This window comes from Physcomitrium patens, chromosome 13 (genome assembly GCF_059467195.1).
Source record: "Physcomitrium patens ecotype Gransden chromosome 13, ASM5946719v1, whole genome shotgun sequence".
Lineage (NCBI taxonomy): Eukaryota > Viridiplantae > Streptophyta > Bryopsida > Funariales > Funariaceae > Physcomitrium > Physcomitrium patens.
The window spans coordinates 11,817,616-11,838,765 of NC_143422.1; the positions used below are offsets into that span (position 1 = coordinate 11,817,616).

At 34.1% G+C, this 21,150-nt stretch overlaps 3 protein-coding genes across 9 annotated transcripts; all 3 read left to right on the plus strand.

The window, feature by feature from the left end:
- The first annotated feature begins 484 nt into the window (after positions 1 to 484).
- Positions 485 to 5,262, plus strand: LOC112290103 (xylulose kinase 2). 6 transcript variants are annotated; one of them, XM_024536047.3, is made up of 14 exons: positions 485 to 620; positions 1,165 to 1,391; positions 1,723 to 1,841; positions 1,984 to 2,307; positions 2,492 to 2,706; positions 2,852 to 2,940; positions 3,122 to 3,186; positions 3,361 to 3,416; positions 3,507 to 3,663; positions 3,872 to 3,946; positions 4,030 to 4,083; positions 4,225 to 4,319; positions 4,431 to 4,605; positions 4,788 to 5,262. In XM_024536047.3, the coding sequence occupies exons 2-14, from the start codon at positions 1,339 to 1,341 to the stop codon at positions 5,018 to 5,020; spliced, it is 1,710 nt and encodes a 569-aa protein (XP_024391815.1). In that variant the 5' UTR covers positions 485 to 620; positions 1,165 to 1,338; the 3' UTR covers positions 5,021 to 5,262. The 6 variants fall into 6 exon arrangements, with proteins under 6 accessions (XP_024391815.1, XP_024391819.1, XP_090111198.1 ...); XM_024536051.3 differs by having other exon boundaries at positions 3,543 to 3,663; XM_090255072.1 differs by having other exon boundaries at positions 610 to 688; positions 3,543 to 3,663.
- A 9,418-nt stretch (positions 5,263 to 14,680) lies between these two features.
- LOC112290386 (large ribosomal subunit protein eL13y) lies at positions 14,681 to 16,589 on the plus strand. Of its 2 annotated transcripts, none has more exons than XM_024536573.3 (5): positions 14,681 to 14,721; positions 14,899 to 15,017; positions 15,453 to 15,586; positions 15,769 to 15,927; positions 16,253 to 16,589. In XM_024536573.3, exons 2-5 carry the CDS (start codon positions 14,909 to 14,911, stop codon positions 16,472 to 16,474), a joined length of 624 nt encoding a protein of 207 aa, XP_024392341.1. In that variant the 5' UTR covers positions 14,681 to 14,721; positions 14,899 to 14,908; the 3' UTR covers positions 16,475 to 16,589. The 2 variants fall into 2 exon arrangements, with proteins under 2 accessions (XP_024392341.1, XP_024392342.1); XM_024536574.3 differs by having other exon boundaries at positions 14,905 to 15,017.
- A 1,565-nt stretch (positions 16,590 to 18,154) lies between these two features.
- LOC112290387 (ribulose bisphosphate carboxylase small subunit, chloroplastic) lies at positions 18,155 to 19,130 on the plus strand. Its single transcript, XM_024536576.3, has 2 exons — positions 18,155 to 18,520; positions 18,793 to 19,130. Exons 1-2 carry the CDS (start codon positions 18,200 to 18,202, stop codon positions 19,018 to 19,020), a joined length of 549 nt encoding a protein of 182 aa, XP_024392344.1. The 5' UTR covers positions 18,155 to 18,199; the 3' UTR covers positions 19,021 to 19,130.
- The last annotated feature ends 2,020 nt before the right edge of the window (positions 19,131 to 21,150 follow it).

Below are 21,150 nucleotides of genomic sequence, written 5' to 3' on the forward strand. Positions count from 1 at the left end.
TAGAAGAACTAATAATTTCAATTAATTTTGATTTCATATAAACTAAACAAATTAAAAAAATGACAAAATGGTAAAATATGAAGAACAAAGTATGATAACAAAGCACAAAACTTCTTGTTGTAGCAAGAAGTGAGCTCAGCATCTTCACAATATGATCTAACTCCACCTATCTAAAGCCAAAATTATTGGACAACCACAATAGAGAGAGGGATGAAATAGGTTTTATAATACACTTAATTAGGACTTATTTTATGAATGTGATCACTAGATCTTCCCTTGTCCCAGAATAAGAGTTTCACTTCACACTTGATGTAAGTGTGAGTCAAACCGGTAAGTCAATCGTAGTTGTCTCTAGTTTTGTTCCACATTTGACCTCGGAGCCTCTAACAGTACATCTTCTGGTGGGTGATGAAACCTACATATTCATGCCTTCTAGTAAGCCATATATGGTCAGAAGCTATTGTGGAATGACCTCTTCTAGTTTGTTGTTGTTGTGGACGAGGCTGGTTTCTGATTTGACGTTTGTGGAGAGATTCCTGCAGGCTGTCTCGTTCACAGCATGCAGTTCCTGAGCGATTGAGCTCACATTTCTCGACCGCTCTTCTCAGGGCTTTCGTTAAGTGCGTGTTCTGGATCCCTGAACACTGAGATTTATGTGTTGTAATTTTGCGCGAGTTTTCTTTTTTGGGTTGGATTTCCTCTAACTCAATTGGATTTGAGCTTGGAACCAGGGCTTTGTCTTTAGTGTTACGAAGTTTGGGAAGTGTTGGCTGTATTCAATAGATATTCAATGCCGTTGCCCGCATTGTCATATGGCAACATTGCTTTCTGGGTCATTGTATTTGGATGTTTTGAGTAATTTCATCAATCGGCACCTCCACACGGTTCCGATTAGTTGTGAGTTTGTCTTGTTTCTCTTGGGTTTGTGGGCACTGCTGCGATTTGTGTCTGTCGTCTCAAGTCGTCCTTAGACTTTTGTTACCATGTGGTATGTATGATTAGTTTGCTAGACAATGTATGCACTGTTAGAGGCTCCGAGGTCAATTCTCCTTGAGAGGTCAGTTTACCGCTTGATGAATTGATGGTGAATTTGGCGATTGCTGCTCTTTTCGACACTAATTAACATTTTAATTTCTGATATCGAAATTTGCGGATGTGGTGCAGAATTACTCTACCAGACAAAGAGGATACAGCTTCCAGGGCCTCCAATTGAAAGTAGGTCGAGGAGCGGGATAGTGCAAAGTCGACAGCAATTCGTAGATCACTACAAAATTCCTCTCTAGGATTTTTTTGTGCTTTGAATCGGGCGATTACAGCGCAATCAGCCTGTTGGCCAAAATGGGGTCTCTCCCATCAGATGCTTTGTTTCTAGGCCTCGACAGCTCCACCCAGTCAGTTCTCTACTCATTATTGCCACCCGTCTAGGTCCTGGCTATTAGCTTTGCCTTGAGATGAGGATGCTGTTTCAGGGAACTAAAACTCTACCTTAATTGTCAAGTGTACTCTTGGTGAAGCTAAACTCCTCTAACTTCATAACAGTCGAGCATATTGATGACGTTTTCCGGCCGAGAAAGTAAACCACAGAGAATCAGTTAGAAACATATCCAATCAGGTGCGCTAGTCTTCATTGGCGTTGCTTATGTTTCAATATTCAGCCAGCGGAATTGAGAAGAGGAAGCCATGTAATAAATTTTTGGTACTTCTTCATCTATATGTTTGCAGATCACTCAAGATCACAGCTATTGACGCAGAGTTACGTTTGATTGCTTCTGCATCAGTTCACTTTGACTCAGAGCTTCCGCACTACGGCACTAAAGATGGTGTCCATAGAGATCCCAAAGGTGAGACTCCACATCTGTGGGCTATGAAACAACAACGAAAAATAAAATTATATGGACGTAGGCGCCAAGGTATTCATATATATCTTGATCTAGGGTTTCCTAGATTCTGTAACGATTTGCAATACTTCTATGATCATTGCAGTTAAAGGGCGTATCACAGGCCCCGTACTTATGTGGGTGGAGGCCCTCGACCTCGTGCTCACTAAAATGGTGAGGGCTAATTTTCCCTTCAACAAAGTGAATGCCATATCTGGCAGTGGCCAACAGCACGGTAGTGTGTACTGGACTAAAGGAGCACAACAGTTACACCTTAAGAACCTGGACCCTTCGAAGGATCTCGTAACGCAACTCCAAGAGGCGTTTTCGATTAAGGATTCTCCTGTGTGGATGGATAGTAGCACATCGGCACAGTGCTCTGCGATCGAGAAGGCTGTCGGCGGTGCTGCCAAGCTCACTGCTTTGACAGGTATACATATCCTTGTAAACCTGTTCAATGTGGGGTTTCATGGAAGGCAAAGAATCAAGGTAGTTCAGTTCACTATTTACCTGGGGGTTAAGATGAGAAGGTCTTTTCGGTGGAATATATGTATATGAGGTTGTGTTCATATTATAGGAGAATTGTCGAGCTGCTGTTGCGTAATGGTGTGTAGGCTCTCGAGCTTTTGAAAGATTTACTGGGCCGCAAGTTCGCAAGGTGTATGAGACACAGAAAGAAACATATCATGCAACGGAGAGAGTGTCTCTTGTGAGTTCCTTTATGGCATCTCTACTGGTCGGTAACTACGCATCCATTGATCATAGCGACGGTGCTGGTATGAACCTTATGGACCTTCACAGCCGTACTTGGTCCCCAGATGCATTGGATGTAAGTCCTCCGCTCCTTATATACCTTTTTTGTGTATATTATAAACCTGACCGTGTGTTATTATCGCGCATCTTTAAATCTTAACAAGATTAGAATGCTTGATCAGCCACACTAGAATGTTGAATTATTCCACGTGATGTGACAGGCAACAGCACCAGGGTTGGAGAAGAAGCTAGGACCCTTGGCTCCTTCTCATGCAATTGCAGGAAAACTGCATTCATACTTTGTTCAACGGTAAAAGTTTCTGGATACCTTGTTGAATTTTGAATTTTCTATGCTGAAACGTTATGGTCTGATTAACCCTCCTATCTCATGATCTCACCATCTACTGCAGCTGGTTATTTATCTGCCAGTTCTTATCGGCTGAATTTTTGAAGCAAAGATGGTAATCATTCTGATGTTCTTCGACCTGCAGATTTCACTTCAACCCAAAATGTCTGGTTGTAAATTGGTCTGGAGACAATCCCTGCAGCTTGGCAGGTTGGTGAAAACCTCATCGCACCCTTGGTTGAGTTTTAACTTCGACCTCTTGAAGCTATCAGAATGTTTGTGCAGGTTGATATAGAACTAGATTACCAATGACTTCTGCAATATTCTATGCGCAAGCTAGTGTAATTCTTGAGTCTCACGATAATTGGTTGTACATGACCGCAGGGTTGGCCCTAAACCGGCCTGGTGACCTTGCAATCAGCATGGGTACTAGTGACACAGTAAGTGTACTCATCCAGCATATGTAGTAGTCCTGCTGTGCAATGTAGCACATGACTTATCCATCAATGAATTAAACTTGTTTTGCGAAGTGTCCTTGCCTTTACAGAAGTTGCGGTCGACTGCAGGTCTTTGGTTTGACAAGAACCCCCCAACCTAGTTTGGAGGGACACGTATTTCCCAACCCTGTCGATCCCGAGAGTTTCATGGTTATGTTGTGCTACAAAAACGGATCACTTACAAGAGAAGGTGAAGATTTATGTTCTGTTTCTCGAGTGGTCAAACCAGAGTTTAGGTAGTTACAGTCATGTATCTGTTGTACTGCAATCTTTGTCCAGTAACGAAAACTTACCGGACAGCCGTCTCTGTTGTTCATGTCTGCTCTTTGTTTTCTTCAAAGAGACTCTAGCCCTCCTCTTCATGTTTATCCAAATGATGAAAAGCGTTAGTTGTGCAGATATACGGAATGAGTGTGCGGATAGATCGTGGGAGAAGTTCAATTCACTTCTAGAAGAGACGCCTCCGCTAAACGGTGAGTGGATGTCTCTCTTCTTTATTTACTTGGCCATTGAAAACCACATCATGTCAATAAGGCCGGTGAATGTTGTGATGCAGAGGGTAAAATGGGGTTTTACTACAAGGAAGCCGAAATTTTGCCTCCACTACCAGGTGAAGCTCACACCCTCATTATTATTTTTTTTCCTTCACAGTTTTCTTCGTTTTCACAAGCTGGTGTAGAGACTCCTGAATTTAGTCCACAAGATTCAGACTCTCGCATACCGATTCCAAAAATGTGTGCTGTATTTACAGTTGGCTACCATCATTTTATTCTTGGGCGCGGTGATGGAAACGCCTTCGACAATCTTAATGTTCAGAAGGTTCCTAAATTCGACCCCGCTGCAGAGGTTAGCAAACAAATGATACAAAATGGATTTTTCTGTCTGCTACCCTCAAACTATAAATATTTATGTACATGGCTGTATTGCTAAGTCGTTGTAGTACTTCTTTCTTTGTAGGTCCGAGCTATTGTGGAAGGTCAAATCCTCTCCATGAGAATACACGCTGAAAGAATTGGAATGCAGTGCCCACCTGAGCGTATTATCGCCACTGGTGGAGGCTCCGCAAACAAACATCTGCTTGCATTAATTGCCTCCATTTTTGGATGCAGTGTTTACACTGCACAACGCCCAGGTACGTAAACTTCGTCTTCTCGAGTCTTAATGACCCAAATTGATCACAAGGTCATTATCCACTTTGCACCGCAGAATGCCGACATAATGTTGTAAAACTTGTGACGCTTTCAGTTTTATTTCTTTGGAAAAGCATTCTGGCGCAGCTGATCTGCTTTACAATGTTCACCGGACTTTATGTAGATTCAGCAGCATTGGGGGCAGCCCTCCGAGCCGCGCATGGATGGATTTGCCAAGAACAAGGCACGTTTGTACCAATGGCTTCTGTATTAAAGCAGGCAAGCGGGGAGAACGCCTTTCAGTGCCATCTTCAAGCAAAAGCGGGCAGTGACGAGCTCCATGCTCAATATGGTGATTTGGCACCAGTTCGAGCCAAAATTGAGCAGCAGCTACTTGGCGAGTCTATCTCTTGTTGAACCTGCAAAAATATGGAGTGAATTACCGTCGGAATTACAGGCAGGAAGTAAAACATTTCTGCTCTGAATATGTTGTGGTTGGTCATCATATACATGTTCGACCCTCCAAGTGCCTGTAGGTCCTTCAGAAAACTATTCCAATCTAAAATAAATTCTTCACACTCTTAGTTGCTGATATTATCAAATGTAATGTAATATCACATATTATGTGCGTTTTTTAATGTGCAATTGTTTTTGCCAAATTTTCAAGAGTTTGGATGCATGTTTTCAAATGTATTAAATTAGCAAATACATCTCTCTCTCTCTCTATCGGTACCAATGTATTAGGGGCAATTGAGTGGCAAATTAACAAAATTTGAAAGTTAACATAATTTTGTATAATTACTAATATTCAATCAATTTTAGAGAATTATTAATGCTACATCTCCAACTAATATTATTATACTCCTTATTGTTGTATTATGTGTTGTTTGGAAATGCACTATGTACTTGGTTGTAGAAGGTAAAGTTGTATTTTACAAGTATATAAGAAACCCTAATAGATTTTATCCATGTAAGAAGAATGCAATTTGAATTTTAATTCAAAAGTACTTAAAGTCAATACAAAGTTCTCAAAAACACTCTTTTAAGTAACTTCAACCATATTCACATTCCAATTGCCTTATTACTTTCATAATTAGGCAATTTTGATTTATTTTATAAGCCATAATCCTAATCAATGAGCTTCACGAAGTTGTAACTCCTAATCTGACCATCTACTTGAGGCAAAAAATTTGCATACAAATGTCACTATAAGTTTGCAATATGCTTAAAAAAAAATCAATCCATTCCAACTTACAAGTTGTAAAAAAGGATAAAAAAAAAAAAAAAAAAAAAAAAAAAAAAAAAATTAATGTCACTTGGCCACCAACTTGAAAGTTGATGTACATGTTCCAATAGCAATTTCTCCTTTTCTAATTCTTAACTTTAAGTCAAAATTGATATATAGCTTAATTTTCAAGTCTTCTAATACCATGCCAAATTTCACCTTGTTTCAACTAATAAATCTACAGATATCATAGAAATCCTATCTCACCCCAAACTACCAATTTCCAATACTTTTTTGTACCAAAAATTAGATATCTTCTAATTATGCAAAGAGTATTAACCCTAATTGTAATACATAAATCACTAATACAAATTCTAACTTTAAACAATGATTGCAAAGTCATCTCAAATCCTATGAAAACAAGCCTTCTGCTTTCTAAACAAGCTTAAAGCTAGCTCTCCAATCTCAGTCACTAATCTCCAAATACTTCTATATACCTCCATATTTTATCCTAAGCAGCTATTTTAGTAGCTAAAAGTATGTTTTTGACCTTGTTCCATAAATAATCAACCCTTAGGTATCAATCCAATCTATCTTAGGAGATTTTTTAGCTTGATCCTATCTTCAATTTAATCCTAGTACCAATCGTATTAATTATTTATCTCTTCTATCTTATTTTTGTCAATTTATGGCCTTCCTAATAGATTAAAAGAATTTCTACATCCTAGAAGATAAAACTATTAACCAATCTTCAATCTACTAGCTATTAAGACAAGAAAATTAATTTAAAAACTCTTATAAAAGCCATGTTTAAATGTTGTGAATTATTATAAAATCAAAATCATTAGATAATAGTTTAAAAATTATTTTTAATTATATTTTTATCATATAGATGTATTTCAACATAACAACTTATATTATTTTCTTTTTGTATTTTAAAAAATAAATTAATTAATATTTTCTAATTTATTATTAATTGCAGCTTTATTATATTGAAAACCTTCTATTTGTGAATGATTCATCTTCAAATTATTTAAACAAGTACTAATATTATATCCAACTAGACCATATCTTATACATTTTCTTTGTCTTATTACATTCCACAACTTTTATTATAGACATATATATTTATTCCAATAATTACTTATATGATTAAATAGAAGTAGGTAAATATAGATTAATTTCATAAAATCTTCTAGAGTAGCTTCCTAGAAGCTTCATAGATGTGGTTTTGACTTTAGATATGTTTGTAGGTTAAGAACTTGGCCAACAAGTTAACCACATATTGGTAGCTTGTAAAACAAGTTATCTCCGTGTAATAGCTTGTAAGACAAGCTAACTATGTGGCGCATACATAGATAACTTGCCTTGCAAGTTAAGACATGTGGTTAGCAAAGCCAACACATATTGGAGGTCCTATAGAATATTGCCATGTAGCTCTTAGTTAGATAGCATATATAGAGGCAAGAATGAAGCCTTCTTCACTCTTATCAATGGGTTTTTAGTCCTTAGTCTTGTTTGAAGACTTTCTATTCTTCTTGTTTTTAGCAATAGCTATTTTAGTTCAATATTATATCATCTTTGAGTGACTTTTCAATTTCTTTCACTGATACAAGAGTGTATTAAGGATTTTCTTTCCTCAAGATTCATATCCTTGACAACTTCAAATAGTAAAGGATCTAAATGCATAGATGATGCTAGTATATGATTTAAAGTTTTTGAAATACATCTTCTTAGTCATTGAAGAATCAAATTATTTAGAACATGAAATCATTGTAATGTAAATTTAAACAATACTTTTTATATTGCAATTTATTGATATGGACCTAAATTAGAATAGGTATCAATAAGCAATGTTGAAATCAAAGTAATTTTAAGTACTTTTTTTTTTATAAAAAAAAACAATAATGAATAGAAGAGACAAAGAATTAATGTGCTATTAAAGATAGAAATTTCCAATATATAATATACCATCTCTTGTAAGATACATCAACTTTACATGCTTGCAAGGCATTCCAAATAAGGTAGTAAAATATTTAAAACATACTTCTATTTATCCTATTTTCATAGACTATAAAACATGGATCGTCAACAATTTAAAATATAATATATTCTTTACGACTACATCATAAAAATTTTCACAAATATCTAACAAAAATTATGTCTTCTCATCTCTAATCTTTGCCATTAATTACCTTTCTTGGTATTCAAAATATATGATGATCTAATAATAAACATCATAAAAATCAAGCATCAATATTAAAGCCATTGTTTCGATATCAAGTGATTTTTTTTTATGTAAAAAGTATTGATGTTGCCAAAGTTGAGATGTTGAAAAGACAAAGATGTATCAAAGTACTCCTTTAAAGACACTTAGGTTGGGGAAATTTAAGTAACAACAGTCAAGTGACCAATATTGTACTTTGTGATGAATCTTTTTCAACTATTGTCAAATGCTTCTATTGTATAATTTTATATGACTTGATTCTATTCTTCAAAGAAGATTTTCCATTTTTCATGTAAAAAATTACATTTACAATACACTAGATTTTTTTTCTTGATGTGGCACATATAAAATAGATTTGCAAATAAGAAAAAAATGGATAGCAATGCAAATATGAATGTAAGTTTGCAGCCAGTTACAAAAGTCTTTAGTATGATTCTATTAGAAAAAAAGTTTTATGCTTGTTCAAGATTCTAAATGTAATTTTTTTCTTTTTCTTCTTTCAAAAAATAAAATCAAAAAGAAAATATAGAATTCATTAATGTCATATCTATAATATGCAATAAAGGTATATAAAATTCATTGATCTTGTAGGTATAATCTAATAAGAAGATATAAAAATAATTACAAGTAAAGCAAATTGTAGATAGATGTGTAAAGAAGAATTGCATGAAAAAAAAAAATTGATGTATTATGTATAATTAAATTAATAGTCAGAGACTTGTATTTTATTAAAGAATGAAATAATGGGAATATAGGCTTGTAGTCTTTAATATTGCAAAGTTGCACATTCATCATATGTGTTTGTTGAAATAACTACCACGTTTGCATTTTCTTGCTGAATAGAAGTCAACATCATAGCTTGCCTAGTTTTTGCAGCTTATGTGCATCTAAATTCATTATAATTGGTCTTAATAGAAGTCAACATCATAGTTGGCTTAAAAGACTTTAAAAGTTTATATGCATACATAGATTGAGGTGATATATTATAGCATATGCAAATATATTTGTTGTCTACATATGATTGAATATATCAATTTTATTGAAAATAGCCACTTCTTTGATGTTTTATTATTGTCATACACCAATACATTGTATGCATATTATATTGTGTGGTTTAAAATTATATAAACTATATTTGCACAATTATATTTATAATAATAATAAATATGTATCTCTAATTTACAGGTAGTAATATTGACTAACACACCACATAGCACCAATTCAAGATTGATTTGAGTTATATCTCAACACATATTATAATTAAAAAGTATGAAAAATAATCACACATATATATCATCAATATATATATATATATATATATATATATAAGTAATTTTAAATATACATATGTTTTTAGCAAAGCCACAACCAATTAAATGATAAATAAGTGGAAAAAATTCCAATGAAATATAAAAACTCCACAATAAATATAATAAGTCAAGTCATATATAAATACTATAAAAATATTTTAAACTACAATAATAAAAGCTAAATAGTCGAATTCCTAATTTTGAAGTTTAATTTGAAAAAAATGAGTATTTTTAGGATTTTGGGATACTTAAATATAATAAGAATTGAATAGAAAGTCAGAGACCTCCAAGACCCTCTTAATAAACCACCATGGTTCATTAACTAAAATTCTATTGATTTTTAATTTTTTATAAAAATTCTTTGATTTCTAATATATATGCCAATATTCTATGGCTTCCAATATGTTGCCAAATTCCAATGATTTCTTCCACCAATTGATAATTTAACTAAAGCCACCTTACTTTAATAAACCTCATATGGCCAAAGTAAAGCCTTGCTATGCATTACATATCTACAAGTGAGTGGTTTGAAAGACTCATCAAAATTTTGCATCTTTGTAGAATTTACCTTCACTCTCCACTCAAAGTATTCTATAGTTCTATGCTATGCATTTTAAAGCTCTATGCCATGCACTTTACAATTCCATGCCATGTATTCCAAAATTTGTATTTTAATGTGGTTTTAACTAAAACTTAGATATTAATATACAATATAAATGATACAAAATTATAACTTTATGTAACAATCGGTTTTATAATAGGTCCTATGGTTGCCATTACTTGTCTCATAAAATTAAAATTAAAATGAAATACTACAAATTATATAAATAAATATTTTTTTATACAAAATAAATTGATAGAAAAAGTAGTGTAAAGAATAGCTAAAAAAAGACAATATATATATATATATATATATAATCAATTAAAAATCAAGTAGAAGATTATTTATATCATAAACATAAGCTGAGATGAGCAATCAATGTCTTGTCTTGATAAGTAGTCATTGATTAACTTTTGTACTTGTGATCACTAATCATTATCTTTAAGTTGACCTTTGATTACTAATCATATTATATTCATGACCTATTGTGCCAATCGCTTTAACTACTTATAATTATTGATTATTCTATCCTAATGATATTTAATGATTGATTCGGATTAAGAAATCTAGATTTGAATTTGGTTATTAGAATCTAAATCTAGATTTTAATCTTTGAATTTAGATTTGGAACTTGGACCTAAATTAGGAATGTCAATTTGGACTTGAGACCTAGTAATCTACTTTTCTTGTTGAAATTGTTACCAAAATTGATATTGGCACAAAAAAGTGACGTCATTGTTTTTAAATTTTCTACAACCTTCTTTCTATCTATGCCGGCTTCCAACCACTCCTATTCACTTATATTCCAAATAACACAAATATCACCAACATTACCAACTCAATTGCAAATTCATTTCAATTGCTATACTTGCATTCTTAAGCATATCTAATGTATCCTTCTCTTCATGATCTTCTCCATGATCTTTTGCAATGCTCTTTTATAATGATATGTTCTAAATATTAATTCTTGGAATATGAACCTAATACTTATCTAAATGCTTATACAATAAAAAAAATCCTACCCAACATAACATCCCAAAAAATAATGCTCTAGCTATGCCTCCTCCTTCTTAACTCTTAATCATTTAATATTATTGATTTGCTTGCTTTTTGTTGTTGTTATTATCTTTACAATACCTACAACTATATTTCAGCCTTTGAATAGAAGTAATTTCTTTTAAGTTTTTGACAAAAATAGAAATAAGCAAGTCCAATTGAACTATCTTCATCAAAAAGGTAATCTACCATTGAATCCAATCCGCCAACAAATACTACTAGGATTGATCTAAAGCTACTTCTTCACCTTATCACATATATATAGTGAAATTAATTCAACATTTGGAAAGAATAATCAAGTTGAATCTAAGAGCATTAATAATATTCCACCAACTCTTTTTAACAATGTTTGTATGCTTAAAAATGAATGTTGACTACTAAATGCTTTTTTCTACATACAATCTTTTTATCCTAAGAGCCAAACTCAATCATATTCTAGCCTCTCTTTTTGAATGCTATAATTACCACAATTATAGATGACTCTCTTGTACCTTTGAAGTTTAATAATAGGTTTCTTAAACACTCTTATGACCACCTTATATAAAAAATTACAAAATATTTTTTATGCACACATTCACTTCTATAAGTCCATGTATACTCCATGTAGACTTCTCTATATGAAGATGAGCTATATCAATTAGATGAAAAAAAAAATTGTAAATGAGATCTATATAATTTAGAAACAATTAATCAACTTTAGATGAAAGATGATAAGTCTCCTATATAGGACATTTAAACATATTTCCTACATCTTTTAGTAAGCAAATGAAAACTATGGTGCCATTGAACTCAAAACCCTTGTAATTCCAATATTCATTAACTTCCACAAAATACACCAAGATTCAAGTTTTTGACTAAACTAAGTGCATAAATCTACTATGCTTGTATTAGACACATTATAGAATCTTTTTCAAGTAATAAATAAGAGGAAAAAATTCCAATAAAGTACAAAAAATCTACAATACATACAATAAGTCAAGTTACATATAAACACTATGAAAGTGTGATAATCTACAATAAAAGAAGTTAAGCACCTAAATTCTTCTTCCAAAGACTCAATTTAAAAAATATGAGTCTTTTTAGGATTTTAAAGTACTTAAATATAATAGGACTTAAATAAAAAGTCAAAGACCTTCGAGACTTCCTTCTAAGATTCTTTTTATAGTACCTTCTAAGATTGAAGACTCAAATGACATACTTATGGTGGCTCTATGTTTAACAATACACTTTGGCATAGATCACTACATTCCTAATATTAAATTATGCAATAGCTTTAAGAAAGCAATTGGTTATGCAAATATATTAATGTTACATATCAATTTTAATTTTGTTATGTTGTCTCCCTTTAATACATTTAAACCAAACTTTTATATTGCTTATTGATTCCTTCTTAATAAAAATATAATTATAAAAAGTATAAATTATTAGATGTCACTAATAAAATCTTTAAATAAATTTTATTAGCAACTAAAAGAAAGAACTATGTTGCATTATAATTCCACATATCTGCCACTTCTTATTAAATTATGTCTAATTCTTTCTTATTTGTTTTATCTTCATCTTATTTTTTTATTTAATCTTACTTTTTGTCTTTGCTTATTCTTTTTACTATTCTCCATCTTGTTTTCTTTCCTATTTTTTAGCTTATTTTTACTTCTTTTTTTAGGTCATTATTTTATTTTTTTAGTTCATTCTCATTCTCTCATTTCATCAATGCCTCTCTCAACTATGGACTTTAATACAAAAATAACAACCTTCTTACTTACCTTCTTAAACTTTAAGTTCTTCTATTTATTTCTATTATTGGAAAGAATATGAGAATAAAAGATGGAGCATAAAAGTAGCAATAACATCTCAATGGCAACTAGAGTCTTTGCTTCTTCTTTTAATTTTTAATCTTTATTTGACAAATAATGTGCATGCAATCACTTTAATTCATGCATTGCTTACTGACATCTATTCTTGTTTGGGTCCAGATCAACAAAACACAACATAAGAAATATTGATCTAATTGGTATCAAAATACTTTTATGCTCCAAATAACTTCATTCCTTAGCAACCAAGAAAAAATCCTACTAGAGGTTTGAATTGTGTATCAACATCATCTATGCTACAAGATTCTTTATTGTTTGAGATTGTAGAGGGTAGTAAAGTTAAACATATAAAATGTAGGAGATGTGGTCAAGTTAGGCATAATATTTGTATTTGTCCTAGTAGTTTGAAGATGTGCAACTCATAAATGGAAGGAGTCTAAAATAATAGTTAAGTTGCAATTGGCATTTAAGTAAAGAATATTAGTCAAATTATTTCTTAAAGCAAAGAAATAAATAAAATGCACAAAAAAAGAGGCATATTAATAAATTCATATGGAGTGAAGCAATATCAATTGATGATGTAACATTATTAATTTTTTAAATATATTAAAACAAATTTAAACAGATGTGTTGTAAAAATCTAAAAATATAAAATGTACTAGTGATTTTTTTTTTACATTTTATTCATATTTAGTTGATAGTGCTTAGTATAATGTAATTATAATAATAAATAAGTTTTTAAAGATATATTTATCAATTTCAATGTGATATTCTATTAAAAATAGTAAAATACATATATATATATATATATATAAATATTTTTTTATATCAAATGTTTTAAATTTTTTAACTTGTTCTTTTATTTAATATATTTATTTATTTTTGAAATGTTAAAAATTATAATCTTTATTATTAAACTTTATCAGATGGCTTCTAATTTTTGCAACACTTTATAACAACCTCAATTTATAATCTGAGTTATTTTTTGAAAATGTCTAACTGAAATTCTATACCTACTTAAAGCTCCAACAACTGCATTGCATAAATTTTGCTTCAAATTTGTTGGTTGTAAAGATTAAAGAAATATCAAATTTCATCATCAATATTAAGAATTTTTGATGATGGATTTTAAGATGTAAAACAGAATGAAGTAAAAATCACAACATTATATATATATATATATATATATATATATATAAGTTTAAACCCACACATATCATATGATAAACAAGACCTAAGTGAATAGTTACATACAATGTACTTGTGCTAATTCAACTAAAATAAGACAATGTTTATTTCATAATTATAAATGATTGTATTATTAATTATTATCACTGTATGTATGGTGATACAATGTATAATTTTAAAATTTTATTCTTGAAAAATCAAAATCCACCTGAAATTAATGCTCAAATAAAAATTCAACATATAAATTATTATTATTTATTTTTATTTTCATTAGATAATCAGAAATAAACACTGTAGATGGTTACAATTTAAGGTCACATCTGCAAACTTGATTAACAAGGTGATGAAGATATTGATACACTGAGGTTGAAGAGCAAGGATGACAAGTTCTGTGAAAACATATTAAATAAGAATAAATTCTTAGTATAATTACTGATCATCCATTGGCACTATTTCAAAGGTAAGAGAGCGTTAGAACGAGACGTGCCCAACTTGTGAACATCCTCCTTACTATTCAAGCAAACCCGCGACCAAAAAAGAGGGACGAGAGAACATGAGATGCCTACCGTTGGATCGGACTCAATCGAAGCCGTCCATGTTAGGGTTTGGAGCTCTAAGACCATGGTCTGTTGCGTCAATCTCTCTTTCACGGCCTCTATTGCCAGCTTCGTGCCCCTCGACCTCGTGCTTCTCGGAGGTATGCTGGCTTGCTTTCCTTTGCATTGCACAGCTGCGTAAGGTTGTGGCTGGGGATCGTGCTGTAAGACTCATTTCTTTCAGGAGAATTCAGCTGGAGCTCAGCTTCGGAGCTGAAGGCGACTTAGGTTTGTTTAGTTTTTCATGCCCACTAAACTGCTTGTCGTGAAAAACGTAGGACCAGAATCATGGTGAAGCATAACAATGTCATCCCCAACGGTCACTTCAAGAAGGACTGGCAGAACTATGTGAGGACCTGGTTCAACCAGCCCGCACGCAAGAAGAGAAGAAGAACGGGTATTGTCGTGCTTTTCTGTGAAGTTTTGTTTTTATGACGGTGGTACGGGCGTTTTTTGGAACACAGTTCTTGTCCATGTGTTTCTTATAACTCGAACCAAGTTTCGAACTCTACTAGATTCCTAGTCTCGTGAAGGTTTGTTGGAGAATACTGTTGCATTTGCGAGATTGATCATGGAGTTGCTCGATACAACGTGTTAGACGTTCATTCGATACAGTGTGGGGTGATGTTTAATTCGCTTTGCCGAGCTTAACTTGGTTGAGGAAGTTTCAAGTGTGGGCTCATCTGCATCCTTCATGATCTCTTTGGTACTCGTAATGTTGATGAGCTTAGCAATGGGTAACACTTCCGCGAGGTTCAGAGAAGACGATTTATCATCGAACGATTCCTTTTGTTTAAGCTTTTAATTCAGATGAAACGATCTGTATGTGCAGCCCGCCAGAGGAAAGCCGTTGCCGTCTTTCCCCGACCAACTGCTGGACCTTTACGTCCCGTGGTGCACTCTCAAACCTTGAGGTATAACGCCAAGATTCGTGCTGGACGCGGTTTTACTTTGGAGGAGTTGAAGGTATGAATTCCTTTGACCTCAGTATAGGATTTTATCATTGACACCACTTCTGTTTGGTTGCGCAATGGATTAGTTGTGATTTGCACTTACATGGCGGAAAGCCATTAGTTACAGATAAAGGGCTTGAACGAATGTCTGGTTCCACTCCGGTGCATGGACTAATACTTCTTTGTTGGTCTCAGGCTGCTGGAATCCCCAAGAAACTTGCCCCTACAATTGGTATTGCTGTTGATCACAGACGCAAGAACCGATGCTTGGAGAGCCTTCAGGAGAATGTGAACCGGCTGAACATGTACAGGGCTAAGCTGGTGGTTTTCCCAAGGCGCTCGAAGAAGACTAAGGTATTTCTTTTTACAAGAGAAATATGTAATTTAGTTCAGTTGGAATGTCGGACGCGTATTACTGTAATAATCCTCAGTCGAAGGGAAAGCGATGCAACCTGTTAGCATGCAATCTTCGTGTTTAAAATTTAGAATTTCGACACCAGTTACCTCTGTGAATGTAGGGCTGCATAGGTGATTTATTGAATGGTTTGATCAGAGGGAATAGACGTTTGATCAAATAATCTCTTTAATGTTTTGTATTGCGGTTTTTCTTCTTATTTTCTTTTGTTTTGTAATTTGGACATAGTCTTCATGTACATTCTTGTTTTGTGTACTTTCGCAGGCCGGAGATGCATCTGCCGAAGAGTTGTCTAGCGTGACTCAGGTCACTGGTGATGTTTTGCCGATTGTGAAGTCAAGGCCGTCGGCTGAGATTGTGTCCATCACTGATGAGATGAAGGCACAAATGGGATACTACAAGCTGCGACAGGAAAGGATGAACGAGAGGTTGGTTGGTGTCCGGAAGAAGAAGGCCGAGCAGGCTGAGAAGGAGGAGAAGAAGTAATCTTCTAGCTGTATGAGAAGCATTTGTCCCTTATCTTGTGTTCCGTGCTAGTTCATTGCACTATAATCCACGCTGAGTTGCGAATGAGTGAATACCATGGGCACATTCTCTTCTATTTATTGATAGTCCACTCATAATCTTATATGGCCTGTCCTGTTTATAATATTTGTAACTGGGTTTGCTCTGAATGGCCAACCTGAGGAATGTATTTCGTGTGTAACAGTGTATTTTTCTTCGTGTTGCTTGCGAACGTTGTTGACATGATATAGATTGTGGGCTATTTGTTCTGCAGTGTTAGAGCTTTCTAAAATTTGACTTCTTTTAGTAAATTTCTGCTTTGCTCCTTCGGTAGCAATTCGTCCATCGCAATTGCGAAACTGAATGAGGGTATTCTACGTAACGAAAGCAGTACCAAACCCAACTCATTAAGAAAATAAAAGTAGTGTTTGAATTGTGAAAGGAAATGAGGAAGACACATTTACAGCTAATGCAAAGACCCAAATTTAGAAGGCGTACTTGTATGCGATGCAGCAGAGAAACTAGTGTACGAGGAATATGTCGAACCTCAACATAAAGCTTCAAGTTTCTTGGTATTGTGTACACTGTATTTAACGAACCAAGTATCGCCACTCTCCATTGTACACCAGGTTTGCCAATGCTCAACAACACTTAATGATTGTTGAGAGGTTTTAACTCGCTTAACACAGATGCGTGTGAGACAATCGCCACAGTTAATGCAAAACCTAATTGCCTCTGCTTAAAGCATCTGGATGGTGCATCTGGAAGATAATCAAGGTAAGCGTTGCAGGACTTAAAACACGAAATTGTTACAGTGTATTTTATTTCCTAACGGATGAGACAAAGAAGAGAATCGAAAATGTTTCTGGAAGGGAAGTAAAAAAATTGTTCTAGGAAGAACATAAAGATATGAGCTCTAAACGCTTGGACTGAGTGCAATCTCTCTTTCGGAAAAATATAAGTAAAATAGAAAATCAACATCCAATTTCCGAACAGAACTAGTAATAAGTGCCTCTTGTTCGCGCCATACTGCCAAAATCGACGTGTGAGATCTAAACTTGTTGTGGACTCTGGAGTCCATGAGAAAACTTGACCAGCATGAAGAACTCCCTGTTGCCATAACTTTGATAGCCATAGTAATTTTGTCCCGAGCTTCTTCTTGAAAAAGGGCAACGTCACTCAATTAATTGAAGGTTACCTAGCTCAAATTAAACTGGCGGATCAGTGAAACATTGCTGTGGTTAAGGTTAAATTCGGACACAGTACCAATAGTGATTTGCCGTCTGGTAGGCCCCATATATTTTTTCCAGAGTTAGCTTTGTTGCTTAATAAGACACGTGGGAAGCATTGGGGGGAGCAATTCCAGTGGGTAGAAAGTCCAGTTGTGTGATAACGAGTGAAAACAGACAAAGTGAAGAATAGACTTACCATGTAGAGATAGAATCTATTTCTTAGATAACAGAATCGATGGCTGAGAAACCCAGATGGCCATGCCCAGGATGATGTGATGCGAATTTTCCCTAGCTTAAAAAATTTATTAAAAAAAATTCGGGTCCTTATCTTCCTGAGACGGTCGATCCAGCGTGCCGGGGTGTGGGTTCTGAGTCCCTCCTTCGATTTTAGAAGTGACTTCTCCGCACAATTCACCTCAGTTCGCACCTCCGCGCATCAATTAGCCAGTTGCATTCAAGGAAACAGTCTCTTGCAATGGCGTCCGTAGTTGCTGCCTCCACCATTGTGGCCCCTGCTGCCTTTGCTGCAGCCTCCGCCTCGGTTGGCTCTGCTGACTCCACCTCCGTGAAGGCTTTCTCCGGTCTCAAGAGCGCCACTCTCTTCACCTCCAAGGCCCAGACATTGAGCTCAGTCCAGAACCGCAGCCGTGTGCAGTGCATGCAGGTGTGGAACCCCATTGGCATGACCAAGTTCGAGACCTTCTCATACTTGCCCCCACTTTCTGACGATGCCATCGCCAAGCAGGTGGAGTACATGATCCAGCAGAAGCTTATCCCCTGCCTCGAGTTCGACGTGGTAAGCCTTTTGCTTGAACTCCGCGCGATTTACTTGAATCTCGGCATAATTTCTTTGTCGAAACCTAGGTTAAAAGCCCTCTGTAAGGACTCGTTGTTTAGATTTTTGAGTTATCACTGAGGTGAAGATGTGTGAGCAATGTCTCTCTGTCGGGTGCGTTTTTTTTCTACAGTTTGCAATTTGAAGAAAATAAAAACGCAACCCTCTTAGCATTTGCTAGAAGTTCTGATTTAAGCTACCATCTCCTGACGAGTGGTGTGGTGTAAGAGCAGAACGCCAACGGAGTATCTCGTACCAACAACTCCAGCCCAGGCTACTACGATGGTCGTTACTGGACCATGTGGAAGCTGCCCATGTTCGGATGCCAAGACTCCGCTCAAGTCTTGAGGGAGATTGAGGAGTGCAAGAAGACCTTCCCCGGCTGCTTCGTCCGCGTGTTGGGTTTTGACAACGTGAAGCAGGTGCAAATCTGCGGGTTCCTGGTTGCTCGGCCTAACTAGATTCTTCAAGCCTCGACTTGTCGAAATCGATATTCATGTATCAGCGATGTATCCACTTTGTATGCTAGTTACATTACAGTTACAGTGAATAAACATGAAATTTAAACAAACACGTTCTCGCTTTCTTCCCAAATTCCTCGATCTGTGTTGTCACTAGTAGGGGTTCTTAATTTCGGTAAGACACTAGTGCAATTTCAGTGTCGACATGGCCGTAATTCGTCTCAGAAACCTTCCATTCATAGTTGCTATGCACGTAAAGGTTGAGTGCGTCTTGCAATTCCAGGTCGAGCTTGCTAGTTCTCGATTCCTCCTCCCGAAGTATCGTGTCATGAACCAAAACCTGCTCGAGTTACTGTAGGATAAGCTTTTGCAATGCATGAATTTAGATATTTCCCCTCATCGGTCCATACTGAGGCAGCTGTACAATGGATTTTGGAAAGCAATGATAACAAGCCGAACATCGTTTGCTATGAGATTATTATTGTACCAGTGCCAATGTCGGCGTGCGAGTCATTAAAGCAATCAATTATAACTGTGCCGATATTTCCTTTTCTCTGACTAGAAACATGCTATTCTGAAGAATGAAAAGTACCTCTAAGGTAGGATGTTGAATCGAGTTGTAAGCATTAATAATATTTGGTTTTTGAGAACGATTTGCTTAAATTCCTAAATTTCAAAAAAAAGAGTAGATTGACACATTGGTGTAAATATATTTGATTGGAGAATATGAAAGTACTATACAATTATTAATATTTGATTGTGAGTTAGTAGTAGAATAGAGATTATTATTATTATTGGTGTTATATAAACACAAACATACTGCACACAGATTCTCGAAAACTATTCAGAAAACGGTGGATAAAAAAATAAAACTATTCATCTGTGTATATAAATGCATGTGTATAAATATACACAATTTCTAGCATGTTTTAATAAAATTTCGTGAGCCATGCACTTCTATGTCTATATATATATATATCTATATTAGCACTAAGTGTAGTATTTTTTATCAAATGTTATCATTGCCTTGTAACCCTGCAAGAAGTATTAATGACAGTAATATTAATAATAATCTGCTTTTTGATTTTCATAGATAAACACATTTAAGAATACCAAATAACACCTATTATTAATTGAATGACTTATTATTGTATCATATAAATAATCAGAAAGAATTCATAAGGTTAAATGCCTTTATTTAAATAAATGGTGTACATTGTTATGATTTTTTTAGTTTAAGTTTTCATTCTTAAGATATTAATTTGTTGGGAAAATCCCTTTTAAGGCTTGAATATATATAGAATGACAAGTGAGATTGCTCAATTGTAAGTGACACTTGTAGCATCTCAATAAAGGAGACAATAAAACATAATCTGTATCATAACAAATCTATAAAACATAAAATTACCATGTGTTGGAGATATTGGGAATAACTATGAATTATTAAAAGAAACGGTTATTATTAAGAAAATAAGAGAGCATGAAGCTTATTGTCTCTTTTTCTTTTTTCTTTTTTCTTTTTCTTTTGTAATTTGGACTAGTTTTTCTTAATAATTTGATAGCAATGTTGTAAGAGATAGGTAATAAACTAATTACTTAAATTATAACTGAACTTATAAATAGGGTCTATTAAAACTATTATCTTAAACTTATTATTCATTCATTCATTAATGTCTTGTACAACATAATTTTTAGGGTTGGTTTAAAAAAAAAAAAATGGCATTGCTTCAACATTTCGATGCATGGTGGTTTGTTTTGTCACAGTAAAATTTTGAATGTAGCAATACAATTTACAGAAAATTCATCTAATTCTACTTCATATCACTCTTGTATTAACAACAACGTTTGTACTTTTAATTGGAAGTCAAATATTTTGTATAAAATGCAAAAATATTCTTCCAATTTTTTGAAGAATTGTTTCAATTTGTAACTTTTTAAAAAGTCATTTTTTGTTCAATTATTTTTTAAGAGACCAATTTAAATAGAATAGGATATTTATGTGTTGCTATTAAAATTCTGATTTCACATTGGGTCTCATTTATCAGAAATGAGAAAAGATTTACGTGCATATATATATATATATATATATATATGCACAAACCCAAACATCAACATACTTTTTAGAAAATA

Excerpts from the sequence above, each read along its gene's own strand:
- LOC112290103 (XM_024536047.3), top strand. The coding sequence starts at position 1,339 with ATGGGGTCTCTCCCATCAGATGCTTTGTTTCTAGGCCTCGACAGCTCC. Across the intron at positions 1,392-1,722 it reads GGCCTCGACAGCTCCACCCA|ATCACTCAAGATCACAGCTA; the intron begins GTCAGTTCTCTA and ends ATATGTTTGCAG. Across the intron at positions 3,417-3,506 it reads GCATGGGTACTAGTGACACA|TGTCCTTGCCTTTACAGAAG; the intron begins GTAAGTGTACTC and ends TGTTTTGCGAAG.
- LOC112290386 (XM_024536573.3), top strand. The coding sequence starts at position 14,909 with ATGGTGAAGCATAACAATGTCATCCCCAACGGTCACTTCAAGAAGGAC. Across the intron at positions 15,018-15,452 it reads CAAGAAGAGAAGAAGAACGG|CCCGCCAGAGGAAAGCCGTT; the intron begins GTATTGTCGTGC and ends CTGTATGTGCAG. Across the intron at positions 15,928-16,252 it reads GGCGCTCGAAGAAGACTAAG|GCCGGAGATGCATCTGCCGA; the intron begins GTATTTCTTTTT and ends GTACTTTCGCAG.
- LOC112290387 (XM_024536576.3), top strand. The coding sequence starts at position 18,200 with ATGGCGTCCGTAGTTGCTGCCTCCACCATTGTGGCCCCTGCTGCCTTT. Across the intron at positions 18,521-18,792 it reads CCTGCCTCGAGTTCGACGTG|AACGCCAACGGAGTATCTCG; the intron begins GTAAGCCTTTTG and ends GTGTAAGAGCAG.